The following is an 18,465-nucleotide window of genomic DNA, read 5'->3' on the forward strand; positions in this document are numbered from 1 at the left end:
TTAACTAGGCATGGCACACCCATTTCCCTTATGAATATTGTCATTGAGAATTGAATTGATGAGTATTATTTTTTTTTTCTTTTGGTGATATACTTGTAGACTTTGAGGCTTGTTGGAGATTGTCCAGTGATTCAGAAGCATCAAGTAGGGAATATAGCTTGAGCTTATTTCCTTGGTAAGTTTATTCGCAAAAAGTACAGTGTATTGATATCCATGTGCCATTTATTTCCTATCTAAATGAAGCTTTTACATGTGCTGCCTACTATATTATCACATAACTCAGTTTCACTATATTCACATGTCATTTTCCTCACTCATTATGGCATGACAACATTCATTGTGAGCATGATAACATTCATTATCACATAACTCAGTTGCACCTAAGTGTTAGACATTTATCAGGTCTTTTTAGTTGTCCATCACTGAAAGGGCTAAATCATCCGTGCCAATCCACACTTTGCACTTTGCCTCCACATTCTTGTTTATGTGGAACCGGCATAATAAATGGCTAGAATTGGGAAGGGTTTGCTTAACATCACTCAGTAAAGTCAAATCTTTGTCAATCACAATCACTTGAGTTAATCTGACATCTTCGGCAATAAGAGACTTCATACACTCCAATGCCCAAACATAGTCAATTGTGTGCTCCCTAACTATGTAGCAAAATGCTATGGAGAAAGTCAACCCCGTAGAAGTGAGACCAACCATTTCAAGCAAAGGGATTTGATATCTGTTTGTCTTGTACGTGTAATCCATGATGACCACATGAGGGAATGTATTGAAGAGTCTGACCACATCAGGATGAGCCCAGAAAACATCTCTAATCACATCTGAATCATCTTGCTGCCTTTCAAAGTGATCATACTTGCCTTCTGCCAACTTCTTCACCAAATGTTACATTTATGTGCCATTTATTTCAGAAGCATACTTGCAGACTTTGAGGCTTGTTGGTGATTGTCCTGTGATTCAGAAGCATCAAGTATGGAATATAACTTGAGCTTATTTTCTTGGTAAGTTTATTCGCAAAAAGTACAATGTATTGATATCCATGTGCCATTTATTTCCTTTTTAAATGAAGCTTTTACATGTGCTACCTACTATATTATCACATAACTCAGTTTCACTATATTCACATGTCATTTTCCTCACTCATTATGGCATGACAACATTCATTGTGAGCATGATAGCATTCATTATCACATAACTCAGTTGCACCTAAGTGTTAGGCATTTATCAGGTCTTTTCAATTGTCCATCACTGAAATGGCAAAATCATCCGTGTCAATCCACACTTTGCACTTTGCCTCCACATTCTTGTTTATGTGGAATCGGCATAATAAATGGCTAGAATTGGGAAGGGTTTGCTTAACATCACTCAGTAAAGCCAAATCTTTGTCAGTCACAATCACTTGAGTTAATCTGGCATCTTCGGCAATAAGAGACTTCATCCACTCCAAGGCCCAAACATAGTCAATTGTGTGCTCCCTAACTATGTAGCAAAATGCTATGGAGAAAGTCAAACCCGTAGAAGTGAGGCCAACCATTTCAAGCAAGGGGATTTGATATTTGTTTGTCTTGTACGTGCAATCCATGATGACCACATGAGGGAATGTATTGAAGAGTCTGACCGCATCAGGATGAGCCCAGAAAACATCTCTAATCACATCTGAATCGTCTTGTTGCCTTTCAAAGTGAACATACTTGCCTTCTGCCAACTTCTTCATCAAATGTTACATTTCTGTCAGTGGCCCGTGGTCGAATTTTCTAAACCTTTTGGTGCAACTGTAAACTTGAGTGATTGTAGTCAAGTTACCTGGATTTTTTTCCGTCAATGACACTAGCATGTGTCTCGGTTCAACCCAAGACTTAGCCATGGTTTCCACAAGCCCCTTCTCTTCTTTTGTTAGTCGACCAACGTAGGAGTGGCCAACTAGCGATCTAGTTGGTTCATGGTTGTGTGAACCACACATCACTTTCAGCCACCACCTCCTATCACCCTCCATAGGTCATCCTTTGGGTGTAAAAGGACAATCGACCTTTTGTGATCCGCTGGTCTTGTACTTGAATGTATCTGGGTCCTTGTACGGCTTGTAAATACCATGCTTCTCGCACCGCAAAATAACATATATATTTCCTCCTTTTTTTGCCCAGTCAGACCTTGTGATCACCACCACATTCTTAGCTCATTCGATAAGCTTATCACGAGTATCAAATATCTGTTCAATGACAACATATCATTTTAGAAATAAAACATCATACCAACCATCACTAATTATTCAATTATCATCACATCATTATGCAAATACAAAGTAGTATGTGCCAACAATAATTATTCAATGAATACCTGATCAGTTGCAAATAAATGTGTGGCGTCCACACTTATACAAGGGGCACCCACGAAGTGATATTGATAGGCTCAACATTTCCAGCATCACATGCGGCTTGAAGCAGTAAATCTTCGTCATATAGGTACGGTTCTGTCATTCAACCTGCATACAACAAACTGCCACTGGTTAAACATTTCGCAATATTGAATTCCGAAATTCTTCGGACATAGTAATTCCGAATTCCTACGGCAAAATACTTTCTATAGTACTTCGGCCGTAACGTTTCCGAAACAAGTTCGAAATCACCAACATACAATGGTGGTGCAAAAAGGGCTTCCAGCAACTATGTATCTACAATGATAAAGCATGATATGAAGGGGGGAGAAATAAAACTTACCAGCAACAAAAGACGGAACTTGGTGGCAAGGTGGAACTTGAAAGGAGATGGTGGTTGAGGGTGGTGCAAGATGGAACTTGGAAGGAGATGGTGGAGGATGGGAGGAAAAAGAAACGTGGAGGAAGAAGAAGAGTAGTGGTGGAGGAGTAATGGTGGTGGGGTTGGTGGTGGAGGAGTAATGGTGCTCAAAAGGTGGCAGTGTGCGACATAGTTTCGGGACATAACCATCCGAAGATTTTCGGAGATGAAGATGCCGAAATATGTCGGTGATTTATGTAGAATTGCGAATAAGGTATGATTCGAAACATATGATTCCGAGAGGTTACGGACGCATATATTCCGAAGTGTATGTCTGGCATTTTTTTTTAAAATATGGGGTGTCATTTCTAATGCCTAGGGTGCCAAATCCAAGCCCCGAGTAGAAGGAGGCAGCTCTTTCTTCTCTGCAGCTAAGGTGGATCAACCAATCTCCTGTCTTGAGGCGGCGGTGTAACATGAGGAGGAGTAGGGTTTGAATCATTATCGACCATTGGGAAAAGGTACAAAAAGTTTCTAATCGTGTTTGATGCACCATTTTACACGTTGTTTGGGGAACACACTGGGAGAAATAGTATAATGAGTTTGAGGCTGAGAGACAATTAATGACATTTGTTAGAAACATTGAAAGAAATGGGAGATAGTTGCAGAGGAAGGTGGATTTTCACCATCTTCCAATCTTAAAACAAGATCAGCATCATATTAGATGAGTGCTAGTTTCTTTACCTATATGTTGTTATTTCTTTTATTAGTTGTTATTGAGTCACATGTATGCAGGGGCGGAGGCAGGAATTTGAAAAGGGGGGACTAGGATCTAAAGGAATATAATTTGTAAAAAAATTCAAATTCTTATCAAATAAATTTTTTTTCCAAAAAAACATAGGTATTTTGGTGAACAAGTTCTTCCTATATTTAATCCTTTTCTTAACATTCAAATAAACAATTAACACTAATAATTTCATCGAAAAACAACAAATTGAAGCAATAACATAACAAGAAAGAAGCAACGAAAGCAAAAACCCTTTATTGAAGACTAAATCTTAAAGAAGACTTTCTACAAACACTTGGTGTACATATATACTTTTTATCACTTTTTTTTTCAAGCAAAACACAAGCACCATAAATTCAATCTCATATAATCAGACCAATTGAGCAACAAACAAGATAATTGAACCAATAAATTCAAGTTTGAACTCATGAAAATTTGAATATCCATAAAAAGTGATACATGAGAAAGTAAATAGTAAGAGAGAAAATTAAAATAGAAAGGTTATAAATGTTGTTCCACTTAAGCAAAATCTCTTGTTCTTTCTCTTTGCTTTGTTTGAGTTGTTTCTTCAATTAAACAAATCCAATTAGACAGTGAAATTTTCTTCTCTTTGGCCTTTGCCTTGTATTTTTCCTTTCTCTGTGCTTCTGTTTCACGGCTTCTGTTTCTTTATTTTTAAATTGTAGTTTCCTCTTCTTTTTAAATTATACTAGTGTCTTGTGGGACCCACAACATGTGTTATTAAAAGAAAAAACACGAAGAACAGGTGCTCCGTAAACGTATAAAAAAAAGAAGTGTCGTGCTGCCGATTGCTGCCTCACGTGCTGTGTATAGACAAGGGGTGACTAAATATTGCCTGGATTTTTTTTCTTTGGAATTGTTAGGAAGTCATAGGTGATTAAGCATAAGGAAGTCACCCCCGTGCTTCCGCCACTGCATGTATGAACCTTTTTATTATGAATGGTAACTAGAAAATTGATTTTTATCCTATTTTGCTTTGTTTTCTTTATTTCTCCTTTATTTGCTTTTAGAGGGTTAGCTTGATAGAGTTTCTCTTACCAATTTGGTGCTTAATTTCATTGAGAAATTCTACTTAGCTAGGCATTGAAGAGCAAATGGGTGACAAATAAACAAAATAAAGCAAAATGAGGCAAAATCAAATCTTCTGGTCACCATTTCTAATATAAACAATACTATTTTTACTAGTATGAGGAAGCAGCCCTAGGATGAAGAAAGCCCATACATGTGACTCAATAACAATTAATAAAAAAATATCAACATGTAAGTAGTAAAGATAACAACTAATAAAATCCACTCTACACGTTTGTGGGCCTAAATGAGTGTGTGCTGGAGTTGGCCCAATCAGCTTGCTACCACATTTTCACCACATTAATTGGTTAGTAGCTTCTGGTGATGAAATCTCAGGTTTAAGCAGCTAATTCTGAGCCTTGTTTAAAGTTTTAGCTGTGTTGCTTTATTGTATCACTCTTTGATGTTATAAGTGAACTACTTTGAGTTCCCCTTGTAGAGCCGTATAGGCATCAGGTTGGGCTCGTCTGAGCACCTCTTGTTTATGTTCATCTTGTAACATGTTGAGCATTCTGCTCATTATCAATGAAACTGTTCTCCTTTGACAAAAAAAAAAAGCAGCTAATTCTGAGATCCGTTTGGGTGCATAATATTTCATTAACAATGGTAAGCATCTACAGTCTCCAACATTCCATTGTATTGGCTTTGTGTTGATCCCTTTATTTAGTCTTGCTTACTTTTCTCTCTCAAATGGTTCAAGTAAGCCGCTTGTATTCCCCAATAATAACAATAATTTTGAATCACAAAATAATTGATGTGGTCTACCCTTTTCTTGACACTGAAAAATGATTGCAATTTGATGAATGTTATATTTCATGTAGTTTAATGTACATAACTGGAAAAGATAATGCAGTGACTTGAAGTTACAGAAAACTTATTAACAAAATTTGATTTACACTCATTACAAATTCCCTAAAAATTGAAATATGAAAAATCATAAAAGACACAGAGCCTGTTATTTTTAAATAACAGATTCCTTGCTTAATTTCTTAGGCTCATGATTTTCCCCTTCTTGATTACCCATGTTTTTCCCTGCCAAAAGGGGTGAGCTATCTTTGTCTTTAACCTGTAAAGATTTAAAAACCATTAACTAAATTCATATAAACTTCTTAGTAGACACTAGAACAAGCAGATTAGTAGAAACAGAAAAAAAATTAAGAAACAAAAGGAGAAGGGTGAAGAAGATAAGTTCATACCTGGGAGGCCAATGGAAGATCACCTGACTGTTTCTTTTTGTTCTCCTGAGTGCAGAAATAAGAGTACAAGCCCATTCCAAAAACGGCAACTAGTATTCCAAGAATGTTCCTTCCAGTGAAGGGGTCATGGAGTAATGTGTAGCCAAATCCAAGAACAAGACAAGTCTTGAGGTGGCCCAGCACTTGATATGTTACAGGTGATGTTTTTCCTATCACTAGAAACGTGCTGAAGTTCACCGAAACAGCAATCAAGCAGGACATGACAATAAATGCCTGAATTTTATTTTAAAAAAGAATCACTTCAGAAATTTCTAAGTTTGGTGAATGATAATTAAGTGGTAGGGAACGAAATCCTCTATCCCAGTCCGGTGTCATGTTCCTTGTCCCACCAATAGAATTATGTCATGTCAATTGATAGGACAATTATAACCTTAGATGAGTGGTTTTTAAATGACATGACACAATTCTATTTGTGAGACAGGGAATGAGACTCCAAAAGGGGACATAAGATTTCGATTTGAAGAGTAGATGTTATACCAAGACTATAGGAGAATATTTGTAGGCAAAGACACTTTGCTTGGTGAGCATTTGATCCACTAGAGGGCCTGAAACAAAAAGAATTGCTGCTTGGAATGGGGCGGAATGGTAGAGCAGCTGCGTAGAAGAGACGTTAAGCTTCTTCTGTATAGTGTTAGTCAGCTAAACAAAGTTAAGAATCCAATTATTCAATCTTCCCTCAGCAAGTAAAATGAGTCTAAGCTACAAATCACAATTAATAAGTAAAGAGTGAATTTCACCCAATAATAATAACATGTGTATCAGAAATGGATCAAAATCTTCTGTCTCATTTCATGTCACACTAGTGAGATTTTAACATGTCACTTTCTAATTATCATGACCAAATTTCATATGCAGGATAGAGAAATGAGGGACAATTTGAGAACAGAAGATTTTGATTGGTCGGAAAGACTGTTAATTGTAGAACTACTCTTATTGACAATAATTACATGCCATAAAACTGGAAGAGTGAGCAAGTAAAGGATACAATTTGGCCAACACATGTAGTTATGATTGCTAGAAGGGAAAGAACTGTTCCCACAAAATTGAGCTGAAGATCTGTGATAGAGGCAATGCCAACTCCAACAAGTAAATAGAGTAAGGAGAATTTTATTTTCTGGCTGCAATAGCATAATGTTCATAGTAAGTAAACAAGTGACCATAGTGTTTAATTTACTATAACTAGTACCGAGTCTGTTCATTGACTTTTTTTTTTACCTGAACTGCTTCTTTAGAAAAATAGTTTCTAACAGTACGGTGAATGGTATGATCGCAAGTTTTGTCATCTGCAAGATAATCATTTCATAAGGTAAAAGTCAATATATACACTTATGTGTGTCCTGAAGTTTCAAAATGAATTACATTTGTTTTACACACTATTAATTAAGTTATAATTAAGTAGCATGTTAGTTAGAATAATTGTACTTAACTTTAAGTTAGTTTGTTAGTTCTGTTCAGAACTAGTTCTCTGAGTTAGGTTGTTTGTTATCTTCTAGTCTAGCTAACTCATTGGCCATTCAGTTGTAAGTTGTGAACCAATTTTGTGTATGTGTGTGTAAATATACATACATACATACATACATATATATATATATATATATATATATATATATATATATATATACTGATATGATCAATACAATGAATGGTTTTACCATTTCAATCAATTCTTAGTTTCAACAGGGTTATTTAATTTCTAGAGCATTGTCATGGACTAAAATGAAATATTCTTTAGTTAACTTTTTTGCTATGTGATTTGAAAAAACAGAGATAGTCTGAGCTCTCACATTATGTTATTTTAGTCTTGTGAAACTTACTTAATAATTCGATTATGTGCCTGTTTGGCTATGCGCTTGCAAGTCATGTTTAGACCCCAAAAGCGCGTTTATGTATAAGCTACATTACGTAGCTTTTTAGCTAACGTGTTTTAGAGTGAGTTTTATGTCCATTATACGTCCAAACATGTTGTAAAATCATAGAAAGTTACAAAGATAAATTAACCTGATAGAATCCAACTGAATTGAAGCCAAGACTCAAGTTGAGAAATCCAATGGAGATTCCATTCAGAAACCCAAAAAACATGACGGTCTTCATGTCAATGGATTTAGCCACAAACATATTTAAGCGTTGAGCCACATGAAGGGTGCAAAACGTGACCATCAAATGCCAACTAGTGAGTGTAGTAGCTGGAAAAAAAAAACTTAGTAAACTTGAATTTTGATAAGTGATTATCTAATAGTGCTTCAAGAAGGGAGAAAATGATTATCACCGAAAGGGAAGCCAAGATTGCTCATCAAGGCTTTGTTGCATATGACAATGGAGACAGAAGAAGCCACTGAGAGAAATAATGCACCAATAACACCCAATTGGAAGCTCGACATCTCTCCCATATTTTCTGTCAATAAAATTTTCAAGATTCTTGTTAATGCACAATTAAAAATATGTATGATCAATTAAATTTCATGAAAGAAATAAAACAAAATGATTTTCTCATAGAGCCTTTTTCAGCATTGTATAGAATTTGATGTCCTCTATAGAAACATTACACTTTTCAAATACTAAATCACACTTTGGTTTATCAAAAACTAATTTTGGTTTCTATAGTTTTTCTTTACTGTACCAATAATGCTACATTCATGATTTTCAAATTCATATACATGTGATTCTATCTATCAATTTATTATTGGATACTTAAAAAGCATACTTTGGTCAGTAATTAATCAGTATTGTGCTCTTTAGCTTTACACTCTGGTTGGTACCAAAAAGAAAGTCATTAACATGTACCTTAAAAAAAACATGCACCTTATGTAATATTGAATTATTTATTTGAATAATTGATATATTGAATTGAGATCGACCCTGTAGCTAGTAATGAGTGGTAGGAGCCCTGAAAGTGATGACATGAGAAAAGGAAAGGAAACAAATTTCAACAAACATGTGGCTGATAAGCAGAAAATGAAAATTTGGTCACAACTCATAACTCTTATTCTATTAATATCCACATAGAACTGAGTTGCATATATAGTTTCATATCACATTCACATACCTTAACTTGGAAATGGTGAAAAAATAGCTCTTCAAGTGTAAGGGCTCCTTCAACTCCAAATTGATCACCCAGCTTCCTCAGGTTAAACGGCAACGTTTATAGGCAGAGAGTGAATTAATGGTTGGAGAAGAGAAGTGAGTGGTGGATTCATGGTTTGCAGGGTAAGCTTGTATAGGAATGTTTGTGGCGTTTATACTATATTTTATGGGTTGGTTGGTGCCTAATTAACGCCGTTAACACCTGGCTGGGTGTGTTGGGAGTTAACGGCCATTTGAAGCTAGACAGTCAACAAATACACAACACCGTTAGTATAAGACATGGTTTGGTCATGGTCAAGTGAATTACCAAAACACCCTGTTGTCTATCCAAGAATGTTCTCTTGTGTTGTGTGTGGAAAGAGTGATGATACGTGTACATGGACACTCACAATAGACATATAGTTTAGTTACGGTTTTTAATCGCTGCAAACATTAACGGTACGTTTATGGATGTCGTTGAAATCAGTATGTACAACTTACCAAAAACATTTCCTTTGTGAAAAACATAATTCATATAGTGTTTGGTTTGGTAGTGTACATATTAATTATGATAAATTGTGGACAAACAAAATCACATTGTGCTCTGGAACGGCCAAAGTAGCAAAAAGCAAGATTGGACAGATAAGATGTTAAAATCAGGAGGGTCTTTTTGGTCCAATTGAATGTTACATATAACTTCTATTCTAGAGCTAATGTTATTACCAAACTCTTTTGCCCTGCATGGTTTTCATGAAATTGTGTTAAAAGAGTCTTGACTCATAAGTTAGGAAGGTGAGTGAAACAAACATTTCTTATTAGGCCAGGTATCTGCCATTTCAAGCAAGACTCTTCAACCCAACCCAATTCAGCAGACTTCAATCTCACTCCTCACTCCTACACGACAATTTCATTTTTTTAAAGAAAAGCTATGTTTTCTTCTAGAGTACAAATACGATGGAAGGGGTTGAGGGAATGTTTCTTTGGATCACATAATCATGCGTTTATTTTGAAATAATTCTTATTAAGCAGGCTTGGAGGGTAACCTTTGTCTCAAAGAGCTAAACTTGTCTTTCATCATAAAAAAAACGTGCAAGGGAATCCCCTTAGAGTTAGTGTTAATGCGCATTTGAATTTCCATTGAACTCAATGTTGATTCACGTTGAAGTTAATGTGTCAAAGTTCTATTCCGGTCCACATTAAACCCATTGGCAGAGGCAGACTTTTAGGTTGACAATGGTCAAAATCAAGTTAAAAAAATGTACAGTTCTTTAAAGTTACATATGCACTTTATTCTTAAAAAATTGACAGTGTTAATTGTCATCTAAATTATTTATTTATTTTCTCTTCCTATCTCTTTAGTTATTGTCATCGAGTGTACACCATTTTTGTTGTTTATATAGAGAATCAAGTAACTTGAGAAAATTGTACGCCTTCGAAGATATGGTCCCATGATCTGTGTTATTTTCAATCACTTAATTAATTGAGAACATGTAATAAATTATTCATTGTTATAAGACTTACAAAATTCTGGGGGTGGCCACCTGTCTGCCAACTCCTGCCTCAGCCCCTGGTTAAACCCAACGTGACAAATTCTAACTTATCTGTTAATACTTAGAGATATGTGAAATCACATTGACTCTAAATCTAAACAAACATGAACTATCTCAAGTGAAAACATTGGTGTTCTAGCATGGTAGATTTGGTTTCCACATTAATTCAAGTACCACAATTGGCATGAGTATTGTGTATTTTTTAGAACCCGATAAATTTCTACGTTAAGACAAGTGATTCTGGAATAATCTGCTGTAGTGACTTTTGCAAAGGAAGAGTGGTTGGAATATACTATAAGAACACTTGTCATCAGTATTCCATGATTTGTCTTTCACTCTTCCATGGCCTTTCTTACGTCCTATTAATCATTTGTAGCTGTTCTTTTTCTTCTTTGTTGCATTTTGATCCTCTAGTTTTAGACAATGTGTGATTTTAGTTCCTGAAATTGTGACTTCCATCTTTGAGACGATTCTGGTCCATCAGTTGAATTATTAAAAAAAATTATAAAAAATCATAAATCATTAGAGAGTCTACATACGTCAAAAATTACACTTGAGGGAAGAAATCAATACACAACAAAACACCCTCGAGTGCATGTAAAACATGTACAATAGGAAGATGGATCCATACATCAACCCTTCCCAATTTGTTTAAGTCCTTGAAGATACACCTTATCAGCATCGGTTAGGCGAGCTTGAAATTGGGCCCATTCACTTTTGCATCTGGTTCGGACCTGAAATGATCACCAGAAAACCATAATAATAGACACAGTAGTGGATTAATGATATAGTTAACACATAATTGCAAATGAAGCACAAATAATACTTAAAGACCCCGTTTGGAAGAGCTTATTTGATGGCATAAATGTTAATCCAAATGTTTGGAAGAGGTTATGTAAATAGCTTAAGCCCCACTAAAAAGTTGTTTTGAGCTTATTTTCATAAGCTATTCACATTAGCTTGTCGATAAGAGCTTATGCTTATCCATAAGCTATTTTCAGCTTATTTCAATAAGTTTCTCAAATTAGCTTATGAATAAACACACGCTTACAGCCATAAGCGTTTAATTAAGCTATTTATCCAAACACACTCTAAAATGAGATGCCAGGTGTGCAGTTGTTGATGCAAAAAAATGGTGCAAGTATGCATGGGAAAGTACACATACCGCATCTCGTGGATCTTTTCCGCCGTGGGCTTCTCCCTGAAGTATACAAAAACTCAAAATTAATATGTTAAAATTAATACAAGATTTCTTGCAAGATAAGTAAAGGCACAAATGTACTGTCATGAACAAGCAATAATTTCTTGTCTTGTTTCTCAGGTTGGTAGAATATTTTAACTCAATAATATATGTTTTATGTCATGAATTAACTATCTCAAAAACTTTAACCATTAGGTGAAGACACATAATGGTTTTAATATACTTTTACCACGCCCCTAACGCAAGAGTCATTGGGTTTAAAGGTGGAAAATGCATAAATTCATTTACCTTGGACTGAATTTCAACTTTTTATTAATTAGAATATTGAAGTAACAAAGGATTGAACTCAACCACTTGGTCATAGAGATTCTGATATCATGTCATGAACCAACTATTCCAAAAGCTATTAGGTGAAGAGACATCAATGATTTTTATACTATACTTCTAGCTTTGTACGATGTGTATGAAAACCCAAAGTAGAACCAATATGCGAAAAAATCCTAATTACCACGTAAGTGAGAAAAATCTAACACAGTTAAGCCTTGATTTTTTAACAAAAATGTCCATACCCAAAAAAAGAAGAGAAAGAAAAACACTTGCAAAAGGAAGAATTTGAAGGATGCATTGGGGTTCAACAGATACTAATTTGCTCTGTAATTAAAAGGAATTACACTGAAATGTGATTTTCAGACAAATTCATACAAACACTTACCCGTGAAGACATTTCTCTATTTATCAAAGAACTATAATCAACATATCTAAGAGTACAAGTGTGCAACAAAAACTTACTATGATTATAGATAATGCTATGAGATTTAGAGGTGTTATGAAGTAATTATCTCAAAAGCTTAAGCTATATGTCCAATCACACGAGCTCTTTGAAGAAGGGGGGAACAAGAATCAAACTCTAGAATCTAGACAACTTGATTATAAAGACTTTGATATATGTCATTAAGCAACTATCTTAAAATCTAAGGCTCTATTAGTGCTTATAATCCCAACAAGCACATGCAGTTATAATAACACAATTTAGAATGTTACCATCAAAAGAATAAGCGGCGATAAATACTCTGTAAGCCAACGATGACTAACCTGGCTACCGAGAGAAGGAATTACTTGATGGACAATCCATTGGGAATCAATTACACCAATTTTTTCATGTGCGGGTTGCTGAAAACCAGCAAAATGATTCAAATTAAAGAAAGATAAACTAAATCAAATTGCTTGGTTTAAGAAGATTTTAAGTGATGAGAATATAACCCCATATTAAGCACAAAATAACGTACTCCACACAAAAATAGCGGTCTGAAGATTCATAAACATGAGAAGGACAAAAGACACGGGACTCTGGAAGCCTCTTTGACTAGTTCAAGAATATATAAAACCATAGAATGGATTTAAAGAAATAGATGATAGAATCTCTGACCTCTACACATCTTCTGAGAGCAAAGTCCAGTCCCCATCCATGCACTAAATCATTCTACAAGAATATAATTATAAAATTCATTAAGGTAGTTAAGAAGTTTGCATATATCACACAAAAGAAAAATTCACCTATTCATTCAGTTAAGTTACCATACCAATCACATGTGATACCAAAAAATAAATATACCTGAATCATATGCCACACACAACGCCATGCTTCCCGGGAAAAGACAGGCGCCATAATTTCCACAAATCTAAAATAACACAAGACATAATGATGTTGACAAATTCGACAAGAAAAGAAAGTCCATGTAATGATAATTCAATTCAATATAACAAATTAAACATTGGACCAGGGAAGAAAAGAGAGCATACGCAGCACAAGGAGGCAGATGTGGATCACGACACCAGCCTGGTTTCTCTTCTGTAACCCTATTCACCAATTCATACATAAATGTTAGTAAGATTTTAGAAAACAATTGAAGTCATGAAGAAAAGCACCTTTATTACATCTATGCTTATTGTTAGAAAGAGAAAGCCAAATGAATACTTGTGAACATCGCTGTCACCCCTCCTCTTTGTCATTTCCCATGTCAATCCGTTATTGGGCTCCAGACCAGGTTGAGAGATCTCCAAACCATGTTTTTTGACCAAATCAATATACCTGGTGAATAGAATATAGCAAGTTAGTCAGACTAAAAGTCACAATAATGTCAATTTGAGCAGTCTAGAAAGAAGAAAATAATACTTGTCTCCATTGAAGTGTTCCACTCCAAGATCTTCATCCCAAATAAAAATATATTCATAAGCTGATACTATATCAGGGTGTAAAAATCTTTTAGCATACCACCTGTATAACATCAAGTAAGAGCAAATTCAATAAAGCGCAGGAGCAAAGCAATAGGATAACCACTCCTAAATTATATGTGAACACAGAAAATTGGCTTCCCACTGCCAAATGCTTTGCTTATGAATTTCAAAAGTTAAATGCAAAAGGGGTATGAAAAAAGTTATACCATTTCGTTTGTTTCCTTGCACTAATATGGATTGCATTCTTTGACCACTCAAATTGATCCCATTCACTAGTTCGACCATCATAATGAAAGAGCAAAATTGCAAAATCATCAGAAAACTACAGAAGAATTTGATAGTCAGTATTTTTTTTAAAGAAAATATGAAATGTTAAATGTACAAGTATTAACTTATATAAACTTCATCAATCAGTCTCACCTTTTTTACTGCAGCATTGATATTATTCCTCTGATCATAACCAACTGTGAATGTTAGCAAATATTTTGGCTTTTTCTTCAGATCCTGAGAATTCAGAATCAAAGCTTCATGAAGACAGAATTAAGATAAATGCACATCCCTAGCCAATATGAGCATGCTAGGCATGCATCAGGGAACTTTGTTTTTATCTGTCTCTTATATGATGTGCAACTTAGATTGAGTCATTGAAGTATGGAGTAAACATTGCTAAGAACGGCTCTGTGTTTCCCGTGACACACTCGATATCAAAGCCCATAGATAACACATGTAAATGTGTGTGAGAGAAAGAGAGAGTACATGGGGGTTTGTTTCAATTTCCAGATAGGTCAAACAGAGTCATATTTGCAGTACTGTAACTATAAGCCACAGAAACTTCTTGCATGGTAAATAACTGTCTTTATCATATACCTCACTAGGTTCTCCCCACAGTCTACGCAAATAAAGATCAGATTCTGATTCAACAATTCCAGGGGGTAGTGATTCAGCTCCACGAGGATTTGATGGAACATTTATCTGTGAAAGTAGCAGTTTCAAATCAGACTTGATTTGCTAGATAAATAATATGCTGCTAACCTAAGGCAAGTATAATTATGTAATGGTGACATCATAAATGAGATCTATAGCTGCAATGCAGCAAAAACCAATGCAGGTAATAATTCTATAAGGTAGTTCAACTTTAACAAAAGTATTCATAGGATATCACTCCTTGGAATATTATTTCCAGGAATGTAGAATATGTTTGCACTAAAATTACTTTCTAATATCCATTCAACCCAAACATAGACCTTTCATTCTTTTCACATTTTCTACTTTGGAATTTGGCATTCCAATGCATTAAAAGAAGGTAGTAATCGATTCCAAACAAACTCATAATTATACACATTGAAACAAAGACCATTTTTGAAAAGAAAGTAACAAAGAATAAACTCAGCCTTTCTAATGAAAATTTCATCCATTATATGTGTTCTAAATGCTAACAACCGAAGGATGTTTTATGGGAAGATAATTACTCATTCAAATCTGCAGCTTTATATTTAACTGTATGCATTCACATCCATCTAACGAATAAGAATGGAAATTACCTTAGGTAATCTCATTGATCCTAGTGCCTCGAGATGTTTGGTTCCAGAAGATTCGTCCATAACAGCATGAGTTCTGTCTATGTCAGCTGAAAATCTATCTATTTCAGGTATAGATACATCAAAAGAATTCCCTACACCAGAAAGTAAGCTAATCTGCAAAATATAAAATAAAAAAAAGAAATTTAAGATGATGAATTCCTGACACAACACTGAAAAGAATCAAAGTTGCAAATATTACCTTAGTCAAATGGACGGATGAAATTGAAATACCAATAAAAAAACCAAAGGCAATTCCCATGATTGCTGTGATGATAATCCTGGCACTATCATTTGATCTTTTAAGTGCACTAAAGAAGAAACAGGAAACTAAGTTCAGCCGTTTAGGTTGGAATGGGCACAAAAGAAGAAGTGCGAGTAAAACCAAAAAAACAAATATTTGTATAAAAATATAAAGCAAAGGAAGGCACCATTACTCGGTTAAGCTACAAAGAAAAATTGTTCTTACCTGCTGCGATGCATGATTCTCAAGCAGTTGTTATCTCCCACAATCAAGTCCAGGTATTTATCACCCAGAAAATGTTTAAATCCTTATGCAAACTCTGAAGCAAATATGTAGGCCGTCCTTCAACAATTCAAAAAGTGAGTGTAAGACACAAGTAGAGTAGTGGTCAGGCTGGGTGTGTATTAGTGATTTAGTGTGTGCAAATATATACCTATCTCTCTATCTATCCGTGTTCCATCCATATCTCTGTCAGTTCATCTAAATGAAGCAAGTCATGGATGCAACCATACAGACACAGAACTAGGTAGTAGTACTTGTTCCAAAATGGAAAATGGGGCAGTCGCTCCCCAAAACTTTCCTTAATAGAATAATATATAAATGTTGTAGTTACCCTCCTCAAAAATTTCATACAGCCTCTTCCAATTAGTTTATTTTGCTTAATGTGTTAGAATTTCACCCCTTTACCTAATTTTTTTTTTCTTGTTCTGTTTCATGTGGGTGTATCGAAAAAAACACGTCACAAATGGTTGTAAAAGATGGCTCACTTACCTATTTTGTCAGCTGTGTGTGCTTAAGTGAGCCAGAGAGAGAACCAGAGGAAGGTATTATGAGATGAATGATTTTTAAAGCCAAAGCAAATACAGTATGAAGGATTTAAAACCACTATGGTTCATTCATAGGCTCCTCAAAGCTCAAACCTTGTCAGCATAACACCATTTAAGCACAAAGAGAACACTGATGTGGGTTTTAGCTTTAACACTTAAGTACACTAATTACTCACATAACATAAGTAAGCATTTCTATTTCTGATACTCTAGAAACAGAGAACTTAAACTGCATCAAAATCGCTAACTCATCACAGCGCAATTATCCCCAAAAATTAAAATAAACTAAAAGAGCAAAATCTGAAAAATGAAACAGACATTGTGCTACCAAAATTACCATTGAAGAAGAAAATTGCGCAAATTCACAGCCAGATTGCACCGTTGATCTGCATTACAGAATCTAACTACACGAAAACGAGCAACAATACAACAGCGAATTTAACTGTGGAAAATCAAGATGTTACAACTTCTCCTTCGAAGAAAAGAAACGGCAACGTTTTTGTTGAACTTACAGAGTCGATTGATGAAACGGTAACGTTTTTGGTGTTGTTGATGTTGTTCTTCGATCTCGGATCAAATTGAGAGAGAGTCAGCGACTATAAACTGAAGAATTAGTCTTGAGCAGAAAAATAGACACTTATTATTATTAATCTTCAGGTTTTTATTTGATTTCAGGTTGGGTTGGTGAAAGTAACTCAAAATACCCCATTTCAGGGTTTCTATTTTCTTTTCTTTTTATAGGCCTACTATTAGAGTGTGACACGTTGTGGACACGTGTTTGTCAGTTTGATTCTGATGGGTTAGCTGCTTAGCTCACAGTCACACCATCGATGTTGAATACATACATACATACTAGTGCTTTTTTACCCGCGCGTTGCACGGGGAATATGTCTATTGTATTTGATACATCGATTCATATTTTAAATTATAAATATTTAAGATGCTAAGAATGTAAGAATAATCATAATAAAGATGTAGATATTTAAATAGCACAAATTTTGAAAAACACAAAAGTTAATAAACCAAAAGCTTTAATTTTTGCATATGTGAGGTATAACTGAATTTTGTTTGTGAAGATGTATACTCGTGTTGCATAAAGGGTAATGCTTTTGTGTTTTAGATATATAACAATACATAAATATATAATTATTTTTTAAATTATTAAAAATACACTTAAGTTATAGAAAATGAATTTTTTTTTAACTCGTACAAATTTTCATTTTCATGTAAAATGTTTCTCCCCGTGAGATCTCGTAACTCTAATTTGTTAGCACTAATAAATTCAGGTCATAATTTTATAGTACATATGTATTAATATTTTGTATTCCTCTTACTTTTCTTATTATTAAATTATTATAGTCATATACTTATATAAATATATACACTCTTAAAATTTTGAAAATAATACAAAAGTTAATTATATTAAATTTATTCTATTAAAATAATATCAATTAATTAGTTTAGAATATAATGATTGTATAAAAAAAGTATAATGATACTTTTTATATAAAACAAAATCCCACGTAGATAGTATTATAGTACTTTAAAATTAAAACATACAATTGAAAATTATACGCAAATACAAACAACAACCGCTTTTAGGTTTCAGAGCAGACTTAAATGCAAATCATCTTACTCAATGGATTCTCATTTATTAGAGAAACAAAATCTTATAAATTTCATAAATCAATATAGAAGGGAAAATTCTAGTGTTTTTTTACCCGCGCGTTGCACGGGGAATATGTCTATCGTATTTGATACATCAATCAATTATTTGATTATTTAAAATATATTAAACAACATATGAAATAGAAGGGCCTCAAATGCTAAGCAAAGTGGACCAAAAGACTTGTCATCTAAGCCTGATTGAGATCAAGATGAAATCGTTTCACATTCTT

At 34.5% G+C, this 18,465-nt stretch overlaps 2 protein-coding genes across 6 annotated transcripts; both read right to left on the reverse strand.

Annotated features, from left to right (window-relative positions):
• Positions 1 to 5,384: 5,384 nt before the first annotated feature.
• Positions 5,385 to 9,090, reverse strand: LOC130749575 (UDP-xylose transporter 1-like). Of its 3 annotated transcripts, none has more exons than XM_057602955.1 (9): positions 8,917 to 9,090; positions 8,673 to 8,757; positions 8,140 to 8,265; positions 7,872 to 8,056; positions 7,089 to 7,156; positions 6,859 to 6,991; positions 6,351 to 6,512; positions 5,814 to 6,086; positions 5,385 to 5,683 (listed from the first exon to the last, which is right to left on the reverse strand). In XM_057602955.1, the coding sequence occupies exons 3-9, from the start codon at positions 8,258 to 8,260 to the stop codon at positions 5,579 to 5,581; spliced, it is 1,047 nt and encodes a 348-aa protein (XP_057458938.1). In that variant the 5' UTR covers positions 8,261 to 8,265; positions 8,673 to 8,757; positions 8,917 to 9,090; the 3' UTR covers positions 5,385 to 5,578. The 3 variants fall into 3 exon arrangements, with proteins under 3 accessions (XP_057458938.1, XP_057458937.1, XP_057458936.1); XM_057602954.1 differs by having other exon boundaries at positions 8,655 to 8,757; XM_057602953.1 differs by lacking the exon at positions 8,673 to 8,757.
• A 1,853-nt stretch (positions 9,091 to 10,943) lies between these two features.
• On the reverse strand, positions 10,944 to 17,268 carry LOC130748315 (uncharacterized). Of its 3 annotated transcripts, none has more exons than XM_057601496.1 (16): positions 17,080 to 17,268; positions 16,905 to 16,967; positions 15,966 to 16,082; positions 15,699 to 15,807; positions 15,461 to 15,613; positions 14,787 to 14,891; positions 14,340 to 14,423; positions 14,126 to 14,241; positions 13,858 to 13,959; positions 13,660 to 13,773; positions 13,485 to 13,541; positions 13,297 to 13,363; positions 13,111 to 13,164; positions 12,777 to 12,854; positions 11,649 to 11,684; positions 10,944 to 11,217 (listed from the first exon to the last, which is right to left on the reverse strand). In XM_057601496.1, exons 3-16 carry the CDS (start codon positions 15,977 to 15,979, stop codon positions 11,116 to 11,118), a joined length of 1,191 nt encoding a protein of 396 aa, XP_057457479.1. In that variant the 5' UTR covers positions 15,980 to 16,082; positions 16,905 to 16,967; positions 17,080 to 17,268; the 3' UTR covers positions 10,944 to 11,115. The 3 variants fall into 3 exon arrangements, with proteins under 3 accessions (XP_057457479.1, XP_057457477.1, XP_057457478.1); XM_057601494.1 differs by having other exon boundaries at positions 16,905 to 16,971; positions 17,080 to 17,264; XM_057601495.1 differs by having other exon boundaries at positions 16,905 to 17,009; positions 17,080 to 17,245.
• Between the last annotated feature and the right edge of the window lie 1,197 nt (positions 17,269 to 18,465).

The sequence above is a fragment of the Lotus japonicus genome, chromosome 3, assembly GCF_012489685.1.
Source record: "Lotus japonicus ecotype B-129 chromosome 3, LjGifu_v1.2".
NCBI classification, from domain to species: Eukaryota; Viridiplantae; Streptophyta; class Magnoliopsida; order Fabales; family Fabaceae; genus Lotus; species Lotus japonicus.